The following is a 22,391-nucleotide window of genomic DNA, read 5'->3' as shown; positions in this document are numbered from 1 at the left end:
CCTAACCCACACAAGACACCAAGAAAGTGGAGTAAGTTTAGAATACTCTAGATTTAATGTTGTGCATCATTGTGTGTGTGAGAGAGGGGGGGGAGGGAGGGAGAGAGAGAGGTTGAGAGGAGAGGGAGGGAGGGGGAGAGAGAGAGAGAGAGAGAGAGAGAGAGAGAGAGAGAGAGAAAGAGGGAGGGAGGGAGGGAGAGAGAGCTTGAGAGAATATGCGTATGGAGGACACCATGGGGCAGTCAGTTTTTTCTTCCAGTATGTAGTAGATCATAGGAACCTATCTCAGGTCCTCAAGCTTGCCATAGCAACTTTACCTGCCTGGCCATCTCACTGGTTCTGGAGTAGCATAGACTCACAGATGTGGTGAGCAGGAAATACAAGTCCAGATGATGTTGGCTGACTGTGAAAATGGATCTGAATCTGGACAGTTTTCACAGCGAAGCTGGAATAGTCAGATCTCCCCCACCCCCTCCACACACACGTACACAGGAACACACAGAGCTGCAGTGAGAAGAAGCCTTTTTCAATTGTCGAGGATGCACCGTGAACACCATGACCTAGTTGCTGGGCCTTTCGGATGTCTGTATTTGTTTAGCTTTGCTCTCTCAGTTTTTGTTTCTCTTTTTACCTTAATGTCTGGGTTTCTTTTCCTGTTGAATGAAATATTCCGTACGAAGTGCCTGATGAAGCACCCGGTGTGTGTGTGTGTGTGTGTGTGTGTGTGTGTGTGTGTGTGTGGTTGTAATGGCTGACTCTGATCTCTTTTGCTCTCAGTCTCCTACCCTTCCTGCCACTGCCTATGGTCCCTAAGTGAGGCGCAGAAACACTCTTCCACCACCAGTCACTTGCAGAGATGGTCAGCTACCTAGCTCTGGTTTACAGCTTTTCAATTTTGGGCCGGCCACGACTTGGGGACCTAACTGTGAAACTGATAAAGCTGGCATTCCAATGAGCAAAATCACTGCTCCTTTTGCTGTCTACTGAGACACCCATTGCCAGTCATCTGCTCTTCCGTTGGAAAGCCTCGACTCAAACATCACATCTGTGACATTAATTCAGCCCTTAGAAGACCGATCTTTTAAAAAAAAAAAAAAACCACGACCTTTGAGTCTGACCCAGCACAGACGGAAGCCCAGGAATGTGGGGCGCTGAGAGACAGAGATGAGCTTTGACAAGGGCAAGAGGTGCTAGAGGGAGGATCAAAGGACCAGACTTCACAAGCGACTCCAGATCTGCCAGGAATCCTCGGGCAAACCCAGTGCCCTTTGGCGCTGGTATCTCGCACCTGTAAACTACACACGATAGTCTTTGGGTCCTTGTCCTATCTCAAACCCTCAGGTGTGTGCACGCATATCCGAGTATCCCCACCCCGCCCCGACTGAGTGCTGTTAACCCTGATCTTGCATCTCAGCTCCACTGCAGCTTAAACTCCACTTCTCTGAGACCCGGCTGGGTGAGCCTGGCTGGGCCAACAGCTACAGACCCCTGCCTTCCGGTGGAGGGGCCGCGTCTTGGGGGGGGGGGCCGCGGGGGTGGAGCAGCCGGGCAGGTTCCCGGGCATTGAGGGCAGCAGGCTCGGGGCCCGTGGCTGTCACCGGCGGGAGCGAGAGCCGGCTGTAGGCGGCTCCTTCCTGTGCAAACTTTTCTGTGCTCTTCCTCCTCCCGCGCTGCGCACCGCTGCTTGCGGCCGCCTCCCCGCCCTGCCAGCCGGCCGGGGGCTCCACGCGGGGCTGCAGAGGACAGCGCAGCCCTCTGCGCCGGCCCCACCCTGCCTGAGCTCGCTCCCTCCCGGCGCCTAGGGCCGATGGCGGAAGCCGGCAGGAGCCCGGCGATGTCCCCGGACCAGCCAGCCAGCCAGGAGGCGGTGGCAGCGGCGGAGCTGGACCCCGAGCCCGAGGCTCCCAGCCCGCCAGCGCCTGCCCTGCGCTGGCTGCCCGGGGACCCAAGTCCCCGCGGCCGCTCCCAGAGCGACCTGTCGTCCGCCTCGAGCAGGGGCCGCCCGCTCCGGGTCCACATCTCTGGCTCAGGTAAGGGTGGCGCGGGATGGCCTGGGGGTGGCCCAGGGAGGGCTAGCCACGGGCAGGTGGCAGTCGCCCGTGTGGCTATCGTCTCTGGGCGCCCGCGGGCAGCCGTGGGGGGCGGGGGGGGGCGGCTGAGAGCAAGGGCGAAAGCTGCTGTCCCCACATCGCCGCTTCAGCTGGGCTGCAGAAGCTTGGTGTCCCTCGGCTGAGGGGGCAGGCGACCGGCGGGTGCGTCCAAGTGGGTGCGCCTCTCTGCTGCGCGGGTGCAGAGCGGCTGGGTTTCCGCGGGTTCCCCTGGACTCCCTCTCCGCTGTGCGGCGCCAGGCGGCACCCACCGGTGTTGGCTTAGGTTCTTGGGCTAATTTGGTTCTTGGATTAACCGGTCTACGGTGTGACTGTGGTCCCTCCGAAGGGTGTGGTCCCCTCACTTCAGGGGCTAGGGTTAGTACAGGGCTTGGAAGCTCTGGCAACTACTCACTCCTGCTTCTGAAACAGAGATTTCTTAGCGGGCTTGCTGGTGAGAGGACCTGGAATTCGAGTTTCCCTGACTGTGAAAACCCATAGAGGTGTTAATGAGACCTTGGCCTGGCTGGCTGTGTGTGTATTGCTTCACTGTTCTCTGGAAAGCCTGGAGCCTGTCGTGCAAACCTCTACCTTGTGTTCTCCCCGAGGCCAGAACAAAAAACAAAAAAACAAACAAACAAAAAAATCAGGGACTTCACTGAGGCCTGATGCTGCCCAGGTTGTGCTGTGTGATGGAGGACTAATGGGTTAACTTTGTCTCTCGCACCTCAGTGGCTAATATGGAACGATAGTGTGGTATATCATGTGGAGACATTAGGTGGATTGAGTCATTATTTAAATCTCCTAAGAACTGGAGAACTTTTGTCTTTTAGTCCTGCCGGTGTGCCCAGTTTACAAGGGTTGTTTTATAATTTTCAACCTGTGAAGGCTGCACGGAGCTGGGAGACTAGACATGGAAGACATGAGCATGACCAGCTTCAAGAAAGCGCTTGCTGAAGCAAGCTGCACCCCCTACTCCCTACCCCCACCCCCACCCCCCACCGCGGCTCCCTGTGCCTTTTCTGCGCTCCAGGGTCATGCTTTTCTTGACCTCCCACCCTCCGTTTATTTATGTGTGTATGTGCACATGCAGGCACACCTCGGAGTGCATGTAGAAGTCAGAGGACAATTTGCAGGGCCTTGGCGATTAAATCCAAATCCTCAGGCTTGATGTCCAGTACCCTTACCCACTGAGCCTTCTTTCCATGACAACCTCACTTCTAGCTTGAAAAGAGGACATTTCTGTCTCTTCTTCAGCTACCTAACTCTGTTTTGCCACCCAAACTGTTTTCTATTCCTGATACCTGCTACCCAGTGTGTTCAGGAAGCATCCGTGGTGTTTCTGATCTGATATGGAAGCTCACGTTGGATAAAGGCTGTCAGAATCATTAAGCTCAGGTCGCGAGATGTCCACCACAAAGAATCCATCGACAAATTCTTCCTGTGAATGTATTTTGTGAAAAGTGTTGAGTGGAAAACCATCTTGCTGTCTGCTTTGGGGCCAAGCAGAATTGGAGCTGTAGATATTCCTGATTGACTTTTTAAAAGATTAAAGGATTAACCATTCCAGTGACCCAAAGAGACAAGTGAATATTAGTTTAGTTGGTAACTGTGTTCCAAGTTTTTCTTTTTAAAGATAGGAATTAAAGCTGCATGCAGGAGAACAGTAAGAACTTTCAGTGTGCGTGTATGTATGTACACACACCACGTGACAGTTTCAGGATCATCTATTAATCTTCAAGGAATCTGGTTTCCCGTGTCCATATAATTGGATATTAGGAAGTCCCCTGCCTCACAGCTGTATTCCTCTTTCAGAACTGAGCTTTGGGTCTTGTGGTGGTTTGAACAGGTATGGCCTGTTGGCTCATGTGTTTGAATGCTTGGCCAGTAGGAAGTGGCACTATTAGGAGGTGTGGCTTTGTTGGAGTAGGTATGGCCTTGTTGGAGGAAGCATGTGACTCTGAGGGCAGGCTTTGAGGTCTTACATGCTCAAGTTAGACCTGGTGTGACAGTCTCCTGCTGCCTGCAGACCAAGATGTGGAACTCTCAGTTCCTTCTCCCACACCATGCTTGACTGCATGCCACCTTATTCTCCACTACGACAGTAATGGACTAAACCTCTGAAACTGTAACCCAGCCTCCACTAAATGTTTTCCTCTGTAAGAGTTGCTGTGGTCATGGTGTCTCTCTTCACAGCAATAGAAACCCAAACTAAGACAGGTCTCTAAGAGCAGGCTAGATGTAGTTATGACCTCACCTTTCTTTGAACCAGAAGGACAAAGAATGAACCAGTCCCTCATGGATATGACATGCAGAGCATTTCCCATGACAGCCACCACCTCTGAGCAGGCTGGGATGCCCAAGTTAACTCAGGAACACAATGAGAAGATGAATCTCTTTATGACAATGGTCCTTGGCCTGATGCTGAAGTAGCCCAACTTCAAGGCCATGGCCGGAAATTCTGGGCATGCTCAGAGGCAATATCTAGAGATTAGGTCCTATGTAGCTTTCCCAGACCCAACCTCTGCTCCTAATCTCAGTTCCTCCCCAGGCAGACCTACTTAATCTGAGTCTACATGCTGAAAGATGCCCAGGCGCTCGCCCTCTCTCTCTCTCTCTCTCTCTCTCTCTCTCTCTCTCTCTCTCTCTCTCTCTCTCTAAATTCTAAGAAGTCTTTCTTTCAGACACCAAGTTTCAATCTTGGCTATCCATAGGATCATTTGGGGAAATGGAAAACAACAATTAAACAGTTTCTGGATGGGTCCTTCTCAGAGATTCTGCTACGATTGGCATCGGGTGCAGCCTGGGCATCAGGGGACTCTAAGGTGTAGCCAACCATGAAACATGCCTTCTTTTGGCTGTGCAGTATTGGAATACTGTGATCAGAGTTGGCCTGAGCAAGTGGAAGCTTGAAGCACCCATGCCTGCTCCCTTCTCTCTTATCCACCCCTCTACCGCACCCTCCCAAAGCATTTTTCCCCTGGCGTCCAGTCCTGATTCAACTAGTTGTCAAAGAGTTCTTTCTATAGGACCACTTTTTTTTCTTTTTTCTTTTTCTTTTTTTTTTTCTTTTCAAGACAGGGTTTCTTTGTGTAGTTTTGGTGCCTGTCCTGGATCTCACTCTGTAGACCAACCTGGCCTCGAACTCACAGAGATCCACATGGCTCTGCCTCCCGAGTGACTAAAGGCGTGTGCCGCCGCCGCCGCCGCCGCCGCCGCCGCCACCACCACCACCACCACCACCACCTGGCAGAACCATTTCTAATTGCTGTGGAATGATCAATCCTTTTGTACACTGTAAAGAGTTAATTCCCTGGTGTTAGTCCTTGACGTTGGATGAACATCAAGCAAGGAGAGAGATCATCTTTGGCCATACCATAGAGAGGAGAAGAAGAGGGAAAGAGGGACTTTCTTCTTGGGTTACCAGACAATGCCTACTCCAAGACGAACGACCACCCTCTCCGGCTTTCACTCATCTCCTGCCCTAGCTTCCTGTCCATCCTTGAGACTCAGCCCCTAAAATTGCCAACTGCTACAATCAGGGTCATTCAAGGCCAATCATTTTTAAAGGTCTGCTTGGTGCCAGCAGTGTATGGAGACATCCTAAGAGCCCCTGCCCCTCTCATTGCCCTGGGTTATTACCAGCTTTTCTAAAGAAAAATACCTCGTAGTTTAGGGGCTTTTATTTGACTTTTGGATTCAGGAGCTAAGTTTTCCACATAAAACACATGCATTTTTGTCAGCAAGATAATTATGTAGTTATTTATCTATAGTTAATTGAAAATCCATACAAAATGGGTAAAAAACCCCAGTATTTTCAAATAAGTAGTCTTTAAAAATCAAACTGGGGTTGCTTTTGAATCCTAAGAGCTTAGACTGATTTTTGTCTTTTTGTTTATCTGTTTTTTAACTCACAGGGCTTTGGGGATTGATCAAAGCTCTGGACTTCTAAAATCTAATGTTTTGGTAAATAAAACAATCTTCAGAAGTGGGATCTTGAAATGAAGTTCTCATAGTTGGCACTCACGGTTTCTATTAACTTTTATACCAGCCTTGTTCCTCACTCAGAGCTTTTCTGAAGTGGTCTGTTTCTGATATGCTTTTCTTACAGGACTGTTCACTAAACAGAGGATGCCAGGATGCTGTCCAGGTTATATTCCTGTCCTTAGCATCCAGCATGTCTTGGCTAAGCTGTGTGAGGGACAGATATTATTTTGGATGCGTGACTCAGTCTTGTCCAAAACGTGGTGATGGTCTCTGGGCTGGATGGAGGTGCTCTAGGCCAGCAACCAAGGACACCTGCTAGCTTGACATTTGTATAATTCAGAGTGCAGAGGGTTTGTGTTTTTGCCAAGCAGTGGTCATCAAGCCTTACGTTTACTTTCTGTCTTTGCCTGGTCACAGAACAAACAGCAAGGCTAGCTGACTGGCAAAGCTAGGCCAGTTTGGACAATGTAAAAACAGGGTGGGTGCAACAGGTTCTAAAAGACTCAAATCCGGCCCACCTTCTGCCCTTGTCAGTCTAGGTATCTGGTGTAGACATACGTGCCCATCCTATCCTCACAGTAAGAAAGGAAAATGCTCTCATCTTTACAGCTAGGCCAGAAAATGATTGCCCAGATGGAAAATGTGCCTTCCATCTTCTTACACAAGCACTGGGTGAGCTCAGGGAGTCCCAGAAGTAGCATGTTTTAAAAACCTGCTTCATCTGTGAGTAAGGTGGTCCCTCTTCAGTTAGGATGCACTTGACCTGGGTCCAAAACAAGAAAGCTGTCAAGAATTTAAGCAACCGGTTCCTCTTTCTCTGCCACTTTCTTAAGGCTGGCATGACCTCAGCAGGCCCACAGCTTCTGCTTGCCTCTCTGCTGGCAGGCTTTCTTCCTCTCTAGTTTGAGCCCTTTCCCGCCCTCACTTGGGGCTTTCGCTGTAACACACAGCCACAGGCACTCTACCCACTCCTGCGACACCCAGACTCTTCCTTCTGCGAGCTCTTGAGTCTGTGCTTGCTTGAGGAAGAATTCTTTGTTCAAATTCTTTTTTCGAGACACCCGGGGTTCTCTGTGTAGCTTTGCACCTTTCCTGGAACTCGCTTTGTAGACCAGGCTGGCCTTGAACTCACAGAGATCCGCCTGGCTCTGCCTCCCGAGTGCTGGGATTAAAGGCGTGCGCCACCACCGCCCGGCTCAAATTCTTAAGAAAGGTCCTACTTTGTGAAGCTTCGTTTTAAAGCGGGCTATAGATCACAGGTCACTGTGAAGCCTGTGGACTAGCTCCCCTTGTGAGACGCCGCCCATCCAATTCCAAGCTGGTTGCAGAGGGACCAGGACTCATGCTGGCAATGTGTCCACTTAACCGGAACCAAGCACATGTGTTGCCCATCCATTCATTCAGTCTTTCATTCAGCCAGTATTTCCTGGTGCCACTGGGTGCCAGGTACTATTCTAGGCACAGGGCACATGGTAGCAAGCAGATATGATTCTGCAGTCTTGGACGCAGGACTCTTAAACACAAAGGCTCTTCAGAAAGGGTATGGATGGCAGCCAGAGACAGTGTTTCTCTAGGGATCAAATCCATGTATCATGCATTATGGGCGATAGAAATGTTACCTGGTAGTGACTGTCATTTACATGCCAGGTGCCTTCCACCAGGGGGTCTAGCTGCACCAGTTCAGAGACTGGTGTGGAGCTGGACATTCATTCTGGGCCCTACCTGCTGCAAGAGGTGCTTTAGGCATGGGAGCATGCCTTGGTGTCTCATTTATTTATCTAATCAGGTAAAAACTAATGTGCCAAACACAGAGGCAGCAGAGACACCTCTCTAAGGGACCCGTGGTGTAGTGGGGGAAAGAGGACAATAAGCTAAACATGGCACAATTTTAGAAAAGTATGAGCTATGATCAGGGCCCTGTGGCCAGCTGTGAAAATAGCTCCGGGAAGGTCCTCAAGAAGAGCCTCCCTGAGACTGAGATACCACCTGCGCTCGCTCGCTCGCTCGCTCGCACGCACGCACGCACGCACGCACGCACGCACGCTTTCTCTCTCTTCCATTCTGCAGAAAGCAGAACCTAAAGATAGAGCCGGGCACATACAGGAAGGGAGTGTTTAGGAAAAGGAACAGCGCATTAAGGCCTGAAGCAACTGGCATGATGAGACTCTGCTTGGTTTTGCTCGACGCAAACAACACAAATGAACAAACATAAACAAACACCGAAAAAGAAGGATGTAGCAGGGAGGCCAGTGCCAGAGTCTGAGGGGGCTGTGTCTGGCTGCTCATGGGCGCACACTACAAGTGGCCTGCGTATGGTGTGTGTGAGTCGGATGGAAATACATTCTGAACATGTTTCTTCATGTCCCAGGAGGGGCCCTGTCAACAGTGGAAGAGTACAGGTAAAGGAGACATGGGATCGTGGTTATCTTCTCTGTGATCTTGGTCGAGTTACTTCCCTTCCCTGTACTTGACTTCCTTATAGCTGACCTGGAAATGATTAGTAAGACCAACACCTTGCTTACTGGATGATTGTGGGGGTGAAAGGTGAGAACAGAGACCTTGAACTTTAAGGTTCTGGGTAAAGTGTGTCATTTGGCATACTTTTATTGAAAGGTTGCTTAGTGTGCTGAACAGAATACACCGTGAGACCATGACAAACAGAAGTCAGGATTTTCTTATTTTTGTGTTCTTGGTAGGATAGGACCTGGTGCATACAATACATACAAGTGCCTGCTAGATATCTAAGGCATTGATAAATGCATTAACTAGGTCAGTTCTTTTAACATCAAACGTTTGTCAAAAAGCTTAAAGTGCACACACACACACACACACACACACACACACACACACACACACACACACACACGAGGAAGTTGAAGTTTTGAATTCCCAAATGTTCTAAAATGAAAAGACTCAAGCAGAGGATTTCATTTGCTTTTTCAAGAGCTGCTCAGGAACTCACTAGAGCTTCCAGGGGAGGGGCCCATTTCATAAAACTCACTGGGCCACAACCACAGGAGAAAGTTTGTGGAGAGGAAGTAATGACTCTGTCTCACCTGAGGACAGTGGAGATGGAATCCCAGACATAGGGACTCGACCAGCTCCTAGGAATGCTGAGCTGGCACAGATCCAAGAGTGTGCCTCCTCCAGTGCCAGGAGGGTTCAGAAGGCAGCACACTGTGGCTACTGCAGTCCTGATCTGTCTGCACACACCACAGGCTTCATCATCACAGCAACCGCTTTAGATAAGGAACCTTGGTTTTAAAAGGTGGAGGAGGACATTCATGCCCCCATGGGTGGTAGGGGAGTATGGGAGGGACACAGACCCACATCTTCCTGACTCCAAAGTGCATACCCTTTGGCTCGTGTTTGCCTGACTATCTGCTATTCCCTCATAGAAACAGCTCACAGACACCCCCATGAGAAAGGAGAAAACTACATCATACTTTAAAACTCAAAAATATCATGCGAGCAAGCGAGCAAGAGCATGGGGGATGAGCAGCTCTTTTGGACTGAGGCAGTGGTTCAGTGAGTAAAAGTGTTTGGCCTGCAAGGGTGGGGACCCGGGGAAAATTCTAGAATCTGTGCAAGAGCTGGACACATCATGACAACTGCTGGAATGTCATCTCCTACTCGGAGATGGGAGACAGAAACAGGAGATGACCAGAAGTGTGCAGGCCATAGCCTGGCACATGCAGTGCACTACAACAGAACTCTGTCACAAACTCACAAGGATAGCACCGACACCAACAGAGCTTGTTCTCTGATCTCCACTTGTGTCCTTAGCACATGTGCACTCACATTCACACACATGAATACACACACACACACACACACACATTCAAATCAGAAGCTCTTCTGCCAAAAACATCTTTCAAGTCCTCAGTCAACTGGCTGTCCGTTTTAAGGTACATCCAACACGTGAAATTCTAGCAATATTTTCAGGCCCGTACTCCTCCGGGATCACTAATTAGATCCATTCTTTTAACTGAGGACTGCTCAGGCTTGGAGTTATGAGCACAATTCATGTGTAAGAACCATAGCGCGTCTCAAAGTTCAAGTGTACTTTCAGTTACAGCGAGGCTCAGGGGGGAAAAAAAACAACAAAAAACAGAAAACACTGAGGCAGCTTCAGGGGATGAGTCATAATCTTTGATCACACTAGCTGAGATCTGCACGAGGAAGCAGGCTGCGTTGACTTGCCTTAGAACAGTTGCGAGCCTAACTCACTTTGTGACCAGCTAGCTAAATCTTGACATTTATACACCTTACTTTGCAAGTTTCTCAGTGCCTCTGTAAAGCCTTGAAAAAGAACAAAAGAAAAAGAACCCTTGCGTATCTGCCTTAACAGGAAGAATCTTAAGACTTCTGAAAATGACAATGTGCCCTTTAGACCTCTTGACTGTGGGTCAAGAATGTCGAAGGCACTGGCAGGGTTTTGCTTTGGACCAGCGGCTCATATACCTGAAGAGCATGCGTGATACATCATGTATTGTTGTGAACCAAGTGAATGTTGTCCCGATCTTCTTCAGTGTTTGTGTGTATTTTCTCTACCTGAATGTTAGGCTTGTCTTCCTCAAGGGTGTAACATCTCTTGAATAATCATCTAAGTAGCCTAAACATCAATAATCAAGGTGTTCTATGCTCTTCTTCCTCAACCTACTGGACACCATGGATTCTGGATTTCTGCTCCAGAAGACTGGGCTGGCAGAAAGGCATGGGGATGAGGATGCAGAATTCAGCTTGATTTAATATGTAATATGTGAATACTGTCTTTCATAGTTGGTATATCAGAGGGTTCCATGCTTATTGTAATTATAATATTACTGGTCACAATAGTATTTGACATCCAGTACTGTCCAACACACTGCTTTGCCTAAGAAAATTTATGACCGATTAAGTGTGATCTCTCACTTTCTGTGTGTGTGTGTGTCTTTTTTTGGAGAATGTGTGTGTATGTATGTGTGTCTTTTTGGAGAGAGTATGTGTGTTTGTGTGTGTGTGTCTTTTTTGGAGTGTGTGTGTTTGTGTGTGTGTGTGTGTGTGTGTGTGTGTGTGAAGATTGTGGCACATGTATAGAGGCCATAGGACAACTTGTAGGAATTGGCTCTCTCCTTCAACCATGTGGGTCTTGGGGACTGAGCTCAGGTCATCAGGTTCGGCAGCAAGTGCCTTTACCTTCTGAGTTACCTCAATGGCCCTGTCCATCTTATCTTTGAGACAGTCTCTCCTTGGCCTGGATCTCTTCAATTAGGTTAGATTGGCTGGCCAACGAGCCCTAGAGATCCACTCATATTTGCCTACCACAGTGCTGAAATTCTAGGTATACCACCATGCCTAGATGACTTTTTTTTTTTTTAATATAAGTTCTGCCTATAGACCTCAGGTCCCTGTGCTTGCAAGACAGACACTTGACCAACTGAACTATCAGCCCAACCTGACAGCTGTTTTCATTCCCTTACATAGGCTATAATTCACTGTAACTACCTTTGAGAGACATCCATTACTGCCCCCAAGGAAGAGTTAAGGAGGCATTGCAGAAGGGGGCAGGGGTTATGGCCATGCGGTGGGAATATCTTCCTGTGTCTTGGCAGGACTGTTTCATAGTAACAACAGTTATTTGGATAGCCAGGTCTGTCGCATCATTCAGTCTCCTCCCCCTCCTCAGCTGCATATATAAGGATTCAAGAGCAGTTCCTGTGTTGAAGGCCTAGAGGCAGGAATTGCTAAGGAGGACACTCTCCCCATCATCTTGTATTTCTGCATCTCTCTCTCTCTCTCTCTCTCTCTCTCTCTCTCTCTCTCTCTCTCTCTCTCTCTCTCCTCTCCATCCATCTATCCACTCACCAAGTTATTTCAGTGCATATATTTGCTCTAATAAAAATGCCATAGACTATTAAAACAACACAGATTTACTTCTCATAGTTTTGGAGGCCAGCAAGTCCAATATCATTGTCTCAGCAGATTGGGTGTGACTTGGAAGTCATTTCATTTGATATCAAACTATCAGCCAATAACACCTAAAGTGCTTATCGTATGTATATAGGAACAGGTTAAAAACTTGATCCCCAAATGTTCTAAAATGAAAATATAACCAAGTAGAGGTTTATATTTGCTTTTTCTGAGCTGCTCATGAACTCACTAGAGCTTCCAGGGGAGGGGCCCATTACAGAAGGCTCCCTGGGCCACAGTCACAGGGGAAAGTTTGTGGAGAGGAAGAAAGGACTCTCTGTCTCACCTGAGGGCAGTGGAGATGGAATCCCAGGCATAGGGACTCTTCAAGCTCCTGGGAATGCTGAGCTGGTACCAGATCCAAGAGTGTGTGTAGCTGGAGTTTTTCTGGTCCCACCTGACTCGCAGCCGCTCAGACCCAAATAAACACACAGACGCTTATATTAATTAAAACTGTTTGGCCTCATGGCTCAGGCTTCTTGCTAGCTAGATCTTACACTTAAATTAACCCACAATTCTTACTTATGTTTAGCTACGTGGCTTGGTACCTTTTCCCAGTTCTGCCTTCACATCTTGTTTCTCATGGTGGCAGCAGTGGCTGGCAGCATCTCCTGACTCAGCCTTCCACTTCCCAGAATTCTCCTCTCTGCTCATCCTGCCTACACTATACTTCCTGCCTGGCTACTGGCCAATCAGCATTTTATTTATCCATCAATCAGAGCAACACATTCACAGCATACAGAAAGACATCCCCAGCAAGTGTGGGTTAGAAGGCAGCACACGGTGACTACTGTAGTCCTGATCTGTCTGCACACACCACAGGCTGCATCGTCACAGCAACCGCTTTAGATAAGGAGCCTTGGTTTTAAAAGGTGGATCAGGACACCCATATCCCTTGGGTAGCAGGGACGTAGTGGATCCAGACTCACCTCCTCCTGACCTCAAAGTGCACACCTTTGGCTCATGTGTACCTGAGTACATATCTGCCACCCCTCACAGAAACAGCTCCTGGACACCACATCAAAACGACAATGATGCCATAATCGTAAGGTTTTACAAATACCATTGTGTAAGGGCCTGCTTCCTGATTTGTGGATGGCTGCCTTCTTAATATATCCTTACGTGGCAGAGAGATGAAATAAGACTTTCTTTATGGTTGCTTATCCCATTCATTGGCACGACACACTCCTGAGTTCCTCTAATCCCAGTTACCTCTCAAATACCTCACTTCCTGATACCATTGCATGAGAGAGCAGAGTTTCAGCATTTGGATTGTAAGGGATATAGACATTTATCCCATGATACTATCTGTATTATCCATCCATCCATCCATCCATCCATCCATCCATCCATCCATCCCAGAGTTTTCTGCCTCGCTATATACGTGCTACTGTCAAAGCTAAATTTACCTGTCTTCAATTCAAAGTAGCATTGAGACTTACTGGGGATCTTGGATTCCAGTTCTAAAAGCAGCCAGAGCCAGACAGCCCAGCTCTCTTGCCACAACCTGTGTTTCCATGTGGGACATGTGTTGGTGATGTATCCAAGTGGTTACAGAGAGGTCAGCTCTTGGATGGCAGCTGGAAGAACCAAAAGCACATGAGCAACCTTCATTGTCTCATGTCCAGAAGGCTGGGGAAGGGAGGAATCCCTGGCCTCCTGGAGGCGTAGATGTCACTGAGAAAAGCCAGATGTCTGTCAAGGTGAGAAAAAAGAAAAAGAGTAGACTAAGAAAATGGTTAGGATACAAACATGTCTTTATGGCACCGTGGATATTCCTTCACACATTGGGTCCAGTTGGAGGTTTGAGGATGCAAACAAGAATGGAAGTATCCAACGGGACAACGAGATAAGAATAGGAAGGGTGATAGATGTCACTGGCAAAGGTGCAGACCAGAGCCACCCTTTGGGTCATAAGAGTCAAATTTTATGGTTTGAGAAATATCCCAGAGCATCTGTCATGAAGCCCAATATTTTCCCTCCCTGAAGGATATAATGTTCTTCCCAGTAGCCCCATCCTAGCCTGTTTGGTACCTGTTGCCATGGCACCATTTACATTCTATTTCCATTTAGAGTAGCTCTCAAAGGCATTTTTCAAGGCTTCCATATTACTTTAGGGGTATCAGACAGGGGTTCAAGCCTGTGCCTTTCTCCAGATGGAGCCACATGTAAGTAAGGCTGATTAAGACCTTCGCCCTCTGGGGACCACATCCTCCCGATGGTGACGTGACTTCAAGGACCTGTCTAGGCAGTGAAATGACATTCCTCCGGCTTCGTTTGATCAGATACATCTCAACAAGGATTGGAGTTGGCACGAGGTCACACATGGTGACCCAGATCAAGATTTGAGGGCATTCACTGGAAGGGCTGTTCCTTGGGCAGCTGAGGAACCCCCGGAGGGCTGGCAGCTCAGAACACTCTGGGGCCTTGGTCAGTGAGAAACTAGGAACATTTGTCCAAGAACGGGAACATTCCAGAGGGAGCCTGCAACTGCCAAGCAGTTTCAAGAGAAAGAAGTGTTCTGAACCCTCTGGTGCTGAAAAAATCTGCCTTGTCTATCAGGCTGTGCCTGGGAGTGTCTCCACCCCGCCACTCCCTCTCAGGCTACCTGGCTCCTTGTCTTGCTTCTCCTGCTGCAAGAGCCTCCTTGAATAGTAGCTCTTCGAGACTTCTTCCTCCCAAATATCTCTTGATGCTCATGTTTTGGGGCCTGGCTTATGTTAGAGTATTGATGGGGAGGGGGAGGGGGCTTTCTCAGTATGATTCAACTGCCTCTTGTTCCTCCCCAAGACAGCACTTGATACTAAATGAAGGCTTCAGCCGTTGGCGCCTGGCAACTCTGGGCTTTCGTTGTTTACCTCAGTTTGCTGGGTTTGGATTTGGGGTTTAAAAAAAGCCTCGTGTAGTCCCAGTTGGCCTCAAACTCACTGTGTAGTCCTGGGAGCACTTGAATTCCTGATCCTTGTGCCTCTACCTCTGAAATAAGTGGGATTATAGATACAAGTCACCATACCTGGACTTCAGTTTTGTTTCTGAGGTAGGATCTTCTTTTGTATCCCTGGACTTCAACTGGTGATCCTTGTGAGTTGGCCTTCCAAGTTCTCGGATTATAGCTAGGCATCATGATGCCTAGTCAGCTGCTCTGTTAATAGGCAACTGGCTCTAGGCTCACCACAGAGGATGAGAAGTGAGGGTCCTAATTAGCCATGTCAGAAAAACGCCACCACTACCGTAGCGTCTTCTGCTAGATGAGCCCTGGAATGATGCTTCATTGTGTCAGTGGACTATTCCAGTCAACTGTGTTTGTCTACCAGAGGTCCCACCTCAAGTTCACCTGGGAACCAGTGACAGTCATATAAAACAGTCTTTCTGACACATGACCGTGCTTATGAGGCACCTGGAGTCTTGAACTTGGGAAGTTTCTAATGGGCTTCCAAGCTGTCTCCTGCTGTTGGCCCGTGGGTTACACTTTGATGGAAGCAGTACTGTCCAGATGGATTTTCATGAACATGTGAGCCTGTCAGCTACTTTAAAGGAGTCTTAAAAAAAAAAAAAAGCATTAATTCTACTGGGAGAAAAAATAATTCATATTCTTGTGTTGTCATACCACAGCCAACACAGTAGATATCTATGACTCTAAAATATGAGGGATCTGTCCCCTCCAAGAAGTAATCCACCAAGTATGTATCTTCTAGTTCAACTCACTTCTAACACTGCTCACCTGGAGATAAGCCACGAATTAGTCCCCAAGACCAAACCCCCTCAGACCCAGTCATGAAACTAGGTACTTAGCACTTCTGGCTGGCCAGATAGGAGTTGTGGGGGCGGGTCCATGCCATCGTCCTTGGATTCAATTTATGAGCATGACTTGTTGGATTTGGGGAAACACTATAATTACCTCTAGAGTTCTTTACAAAGGATATTTTGAGGGCCACAAATGGATAGCTACGTGAAAGATATGTAGGACAAGGTCTGGAAGAGCCCGGGGCACAGGTCCTTCTGTCTCTGGAGTCAGAGTGTACCACTCTCCTCTGTGGGGATGAGTTTTCACTTGTGTTCCTGCAAGCTGCCATGAGTTACTCCATCAGAAGCCTCTGTACCATGTGATGTTGGGGTCTATGGAGATTGCATTGTGTGTCCAAGGCTGATAGAAGGGGAATCCAAAGAGGTCTGTCTGCTCCAGCATCCTGGCAGTATTGCTCCCTCAAGATATGGAGTAGCACCCCTTTGCAAAGATGAGTGTTTTGTGACCTATTATCAGACAATGGCAGGTTGGAATATTTCTTTATGGTTAGGTCACATGCTCCCTGAACTCCAAGGCCTTTCTTCAAAGTGAACTTTCTAGTACCAGGCTCCCCAGTCCTGAACAGCAGTGTCTGCCTGGAAATACCTGGTGAGGGGCTGACTCTGACTTCAGATGTTTATGACCTGCTCTAGAGAGGGAGGCATAAGCCAGGAACCATGAACAAAAACCCTAATACTAAAATTAGGCAATCCAGAAGGAGGTTGAGGTTAAGGTTATTGATGTTTACAGCTGGGGCTGAGATAATAGAAATGGAGCGGTGGGGCGGGGAGGAGAGGCTTGGGAACCTGTGCCTTGGTGAGTTGGACGTGGGAACTGCTTCTATGGAAGGCAAAACTGGAACACACCTTAGCATCAGAATGTTGGTGGCAGGGAGAATAATGAGGATTTTGACAGATGTACTTTGAGGCTGAAATAATAAGATAGGTTCCTTTGGTTGACTGTGGTTGTGATGGTTTGAAAGAAAATTCTCCCCCCCCCCACACACTATTAGGAGGTATGGCCTTGTTGGAGGAAGTGTGTCCCTGTGGGGGTGGGGTTTGAGGTCTCAGTTGCTCAAGCTTCGCCCAGTGTGGACAGACTCCTTCTGCTGCCCACAGATCAAGATGTAGAGCTCTCAGCTGCTTCTCCATTACCATGCCTGACTGCATGCTATCACGGCCTGCCATGATGACAATGGACTAAGCCTCTGAATCCGTAAGCCAGCCCCAACTAAATGTCTCCTTTATAAGAGTTGCTGTGGTCATGGCGTCTCTGTACAGCAATAAAAACCCCAACTGAGACAGTGGTTGATATTATAACATCACTGGGAATGTCCTGACCCGATGAATATAATAAGGGAACAGGTTAGAACTCCAAGTTGAGCACTTTGGCTTTCTGAGGATATCAATTATGTGGCAGTTTATTAACACATTGAAAAGCTATGTCATCCTAAAGCAGAAGTCTAACTTTTCATGTGAGCATAGGTTCTCTCCCCTCTCTTTCAATGTGCTGTTTGAGAGGAGGGTCTTTGTTATCTCCATGGGCCCCCATTCATAGCATTGTAAAGCATTTCTTAGAAGTGCATGATTATATCTGGAGGTGTTTGTAGTCACCTGAAATGGTGATGCCATAACTAAATGTGTTTGTGCGTGCGTGCATGCGTGTGTGTGTGTGTGTGTGTGTGTGTGTGTGTGTGTGTGTGTGTAAAGGGGAAGAATTTGCAATCGATAGTTAGCAGCCCCATGATCACATAAGAAAACCTATAGAGCTAACAGCAGACACCTTTGGTTTGCATCTGGTGGAATTCCTAGCCAAGTTCTCTACCATGTTTTTAAAGATCCGGTCCCGAGCCTTGAACATGCTAAGTCCATGCATCATGCTTTCCCCCAAGCTAGTCCACCGGGCTGCAAAATAACACCACCAGCTGGGACTCAAGCTCCCAACACATGAGCCAGGGGGTCTTCATTTCACACCCAAACCCTAACCTGCAGTAACACAAGGTTCTGTGTCGCACCCTATAAGCTTACAGGTGGTACTAGACACGTAGCAGGTGTTGGTTTGGAGTAAAAGCAACTGAGCTTTAGGAAGACTTGCATGAGAGCAGTACTGAGCCACAGCACTTGCCAAGTGTTTACGGACTTGGTCACACTATCAATTTTCTCTAGCTAGGGTTCCTTTATTCTTTCTCACAGACTGTTTTAAAAAACTATATGAATACGTCTGTGCAGGTTTGTGTTGAGTGAATGCCGGTTCCCACAAAGGCCAGACAAAGTCACCAGTTTCCCTGAAGCAGGAGTTCCAGGAGGTTGTGAGCTGCCTGACTTGGGTGCTGGAACTGAACTCGGGTCCTTGTAAAACCAATGCATATTCTTAATGGCTGGACCGCCTCTCCAGCCCCTCAGTGGAGCTCTTCATGCAGTGAGGTCTTTTGTTTCTTTTGAAGCTCCTTTTTCTTCAGGGCTTGAGTTCTCTGTCCATCAGAGAGTCTTCTCTACAGCAGGAATCTCCATGGTGTGGGGCATCTACCCCTAATGCTAAGAGTACAATAGTGACCCACTGTACACGGTTTTAATTGCTTTTTGTTTTGTTTGTTTGTTCTCCTGGTACCTATTATAGTCAAGTCATTACCCTTCTGTAGAGCCTGGGATGTGCGACTCTTACTAAAGATTGGGACTCTTCCAGTGTTGGACAAAGTAAATTATTTGAAACCCCAAGCTTCTCAGGGCAGCCATTTTTAAGAGGGTTATGGGTTACCTGAGGGATGTAGCCTTGAGCTGTCAGGTTTTACTCAGTTCTTTACCAGCAGGGGCTGAAGCCTAGCCAAAAAGAGATGTCAAAGTAGGAATAGTAATACACAATTGTAATCCCTGCTCTGGAGGCTAAAGTAGGAGGATCATGAGTTCAAGGCCAGCCTGGGCTACATATAAAGTTCTGAATCTGCACAGGTTGCAAGAGACAATGTCTCAAAAACTAAGAAAACCAAAGGAAGAGAGAGAGAGAGAGAGAGAGAGAGAGAGAGAGAGAGAGAGAGAGAGAGAGAGAGAAGTTGGGCTAGAGTAGAATTTGGTCAGGCAAAGAGTCATTGTCAGGGAAGAGAGATCATAAAGACTATGATATTGTGAAAACAAAAAACCCGTGGAGGAGGACAGTCCATTAGGGTGAAGGTGAAAAGATCACCATTAAGATGAGGAAAGCAGACCCTGCTGAGAGAGTGACATCAGATGAAGTCCCCAGAGAAGTGAGTAACTTCCTGGGGTCCTGGGGTCCTGGGGGTAACTAAGGGGAGAACTTCCCTGCAAAAAGAACAACAGAGCAGGCCCAGAGTCAAGGGCAGATGCATGTTTCCTCAGCAATGAACAAGGAACGAGGTTAACATTGACAACAGGGTCCTGAGGCCATTGCTTTCTTGGAACGAGACAGGAAACCAGTGGCTCTGAGCAAAGAGGTGCCATGTCCTTTGGTGAAAAGCCAAGTCTGAGGGTTGGCTCTTTCGCTCAGGCCCATACCAGCATAATAGTGAATCTCTAAGTATGTAGGGTGTCCCTCCTTAAGCTAACTGATAGGTAGCAATTAGGAAACTAATTGAAAACACCTGTTAACATCATGTAACAGTAGCTAACTCATTTATTACCTAACAACCAACAGTTCACCTTGTATGTGAATAAGACAGCTACTCTCCACTTATCTAGACCAGGTGAGCTCTATACATGTACCTTTGGCCCACCATTAGATACATTGCTAAAATTATAAGTTCAACCAGGACAGATATGTATTAGATAAAAAAGAAAAAAGCGTAATTCTTGCATTTGCTAACCTCATTCCTAGATAACCCAACTCAGGCTTGTCTTGACACATAAATATGAAGAAATACCCCCTTTTTCCTCAAAACTTGGGCATGTGCATGCATTTTCCTTGGAAGCTATATTTTTTTATTTAAAAGTTTCTTCAATGTCCCTTGACATCAGTAGAGATGATGATACTCCATTGATTCTCGGAGGTCGGAGACAATCTGATGGCCTGTGTGTTTTATGTAAGCACCTCCCTATTGCTAAGCACTCACCATTTCCATCAACTTGTAGTATGTTACAGTTGCATTGCTCGTCCTTTTCACGTGACTGTGACAAACACCAGAGAGAATCAAACATAAGGACTTGAGAGGTTTCTGTTCGTAGTTGTCTTGCTCTGTGCTGCCGGGTGGTGGTGAGGGCCAGGTGCTTGTTGAAGGATGCTGCAGGGCAAAGCCACTCACCTCCCAGCAGTCAGGAAGCAGAGAGGATGAAGCATATGTATGCTAGCTTCCTCCTTCTCCTCTTTTGTTCCATCCAACCTCCCTTCCCTAGTAGGATGCTACCATCCACATCAAGAGAACATCTTTCCCCAAAGGTACTGTCCCATAAGCAATGTGTCTCCGGAAACACCCTCACAGATGCTTCCAAAGAGTGCTATATTAGTTTCTCAGGAATATCCTCACTCAGTTGAAATTAACCATCATGACTACAGTGTTCAGTGAGAGTTTGGCATACACATCTTTCTGCCTACATGAGCCTAATTCCTTGAGAAGACTCCCAGTTCACAGGCCACCTCTAGGTCTCTGCATTTGCACTCCCAGCAGAGTGCAAGAAGGTCTGTTTTCTTGTCAGGACTGAATATAATTAACATCTAAAGATTCTGTTGAGTCAGACATCATTCCATAAGATGTGGGTAACCATAAGCATTTACTCAGGACCATTGCTATGGGATTTTGAATCAAAGACGGGTGTGCTGGCCACCCCCACACGAAAACAAAACAACCAGGCTCAACTCGGACTACAATAAATGTCTTCATTACTCTTCTATTTTGTGATAAGACACCATAACCAAGACAGCTTATAGAAGAAAGCTTATTTGGGGCTCATAGTTGTGGAGAATAAGAGTTCATGATGGTGGATGGAGCGGAGGCAGCAGACAGCAGGTAGCGAGAACAGTAGCTGAAAGCTCACATCTTGAACCACAAACAGGAGGAGAAGAATGCATTGGGAATGGTGGGAGGCTTTTGGAACCTCAAAGCACCCCTCCCCTCACCCTGCCTCATGACACACCTCCTCCACCAAGGACACACCTCCTAATCCTTCCCAAACAGTTCCACCAACTGGGGACCAAGTAATCAAACATTCCAGCCTCTGAGAGCCTTTCTGCCACAGCAAGAAAAGAGAATTTGTAGCTAAGAAGAAGGATAGAGTTAGTGGCTGGAAAATCCCTGGGAGGAAATAGGAAGGGTAGGGAACAGGAAGGGGAGGAAACAGGAAGGATACGGAAGAGAGGCTGGTTAAGCCAACCGAGCAGTTCTACTGAACACGGATGAGGTTGACCAGATCCCACGGGGGAAGAGTGGGAAGTTCCTACTGACTGACTTAGCAGGCTTCTTCACTCCAACAGTTTGATGAGACTATGTTAGGTTGCTGCCCAGAGAAAACACAGTAATGGGCAATTTTGAACTGGGCTCAGGCTTGCTAAGACATTATCATCTTTTATTGGAGGTTACAGCCCAGCAAACTGCCACCACCACCACCATCACTTTACCCCTTGGGGGAGTCTTGGCTACTAGCCCTAGGTGGCCCAGTGGGGCACAGCTTTGGGGGAGGACAGCCTCTCTTCACCTCTTGCCTTTCCTGTGCCACTTGAGGAATTTCCTCTGCACTCGGCTTCTCCTTGTCTCTCAAAGCCCGATGCGATCTGAGTATCTACGAGGTGCTCATTCTGAACTGTCTGAATTCGTGGATCCCAAATTGCAATTCTCAGATCCCAACTAAGGAACTTCTACTGCAGTGTCTGTGTTCAAGTTGATTGACAGCTGATGGGTCAAGAGAAGGGTGGGGAGCCTAAATGAAGTTTGATCAAATAAAGGATCTTGGAACCGGCCAGCGAAGGAGGTAAAAAGTTTATTTCTGTTTTGTATTTCTCTGATCACCACGGAAGTTAGGAGTAATTTGATGGTTAGCAATCTATATCCTCAGCCTCGCAGGTCCTTCAGTGGGTATATCTTTTTCATTTCTCTTTTGCATTCTTTCTTAGCCCTTGGTGTCTAGATGGTAATTAATAATCCTTTGGCTGTGATGTGAGTTGGAAGTATTTTCTAAGTTTTCTATTTTGGTTGCTTTCACTTTGTTCTTGGTACTCTTTGTTACTCAGGCAAGAAATGAGTTTTGATGTATGAACATGCATGTTTATACACACACACACACACAGAGGATCTACACACCTGCCATATATGTCTACACTTTGCTTTGAAATGCCCTTCAATTAGAAGAAAAAAAAGTCTGGCTTTGATAATTCTTATCTTCCCTTCCTAGTGTGGGAGGCTTCCTGTCTTGCTTGTCTGCACGCTGAACATGAGCCCGCAGAGCTTAATTGTAACTCAGAAAACAGAGCTTTTCAGTCGGGTCCTATTACTGGGAACACCTGTGAAAACGAGGCGCTTTTCTTGAGGGTGAGTTAAAATGTAGGACATCACCTTGCTGGAAGCAAAATTCTGTCGTTGGAATCCTTGCTGTTGTGCAGATCGGGAGGTATCGCTTACGCGGAAGCCCAAGCCGTATCGTTTT

The 22,391-nt window shown here is 47.5% G+C and overlaps 1 protein-coding gene across 4 annotated transcripts in view; it reads left to right on the top strand.

Annotated features, from left to right (window-relative positions):
* The first annotated feature begins 1,679 nt into the window (after positions 1-1,679).
* Positions 1,680-22,391, top strand: part of Phactr2 (phosphatase and actin regulator 2) — a 265,333-nt gene continuing 244,621 nt past the window's right edge. The window contains exon 1 of one of the 4 annotated variants that reach the window (XM_037200469.1): positions 1,680-2,030. In XM_037200469.1, the coding sequence (XP_037056364.1) occupies positions 1,808-2,030 (223 nt within the window). In that variant the 5' untranslated portion in view covers positions 1,680-1,807. The remainder of the gene's footprint in view (positions 2,031-22,391) is intronic. The other 3 variants (XM_037200465.1, XM_037200467.1, XM_037200466.1) reach the window with 3 other exon arrangements.

Source organism: Peromyscus leucopus, chromosome 8a (genome assembly GCF_004664715.2).
Source record: "Peromyscus leucopus breed LL Stock chromosome 8a, UCI_PerLeu_2.1, whole genome shotgun sequence".
Classification (NCBI taxonomy): Eukaryota; Metazoa; Chordata; class Mammalia; order Rodentia; family Cricetidae; genus Peromyscus; species Peromyscus leucopus.
Note: the sequence above shows the minus strand (reverse complement) of the source record. Positions and strands in the feature narration are given on the sequence as shown.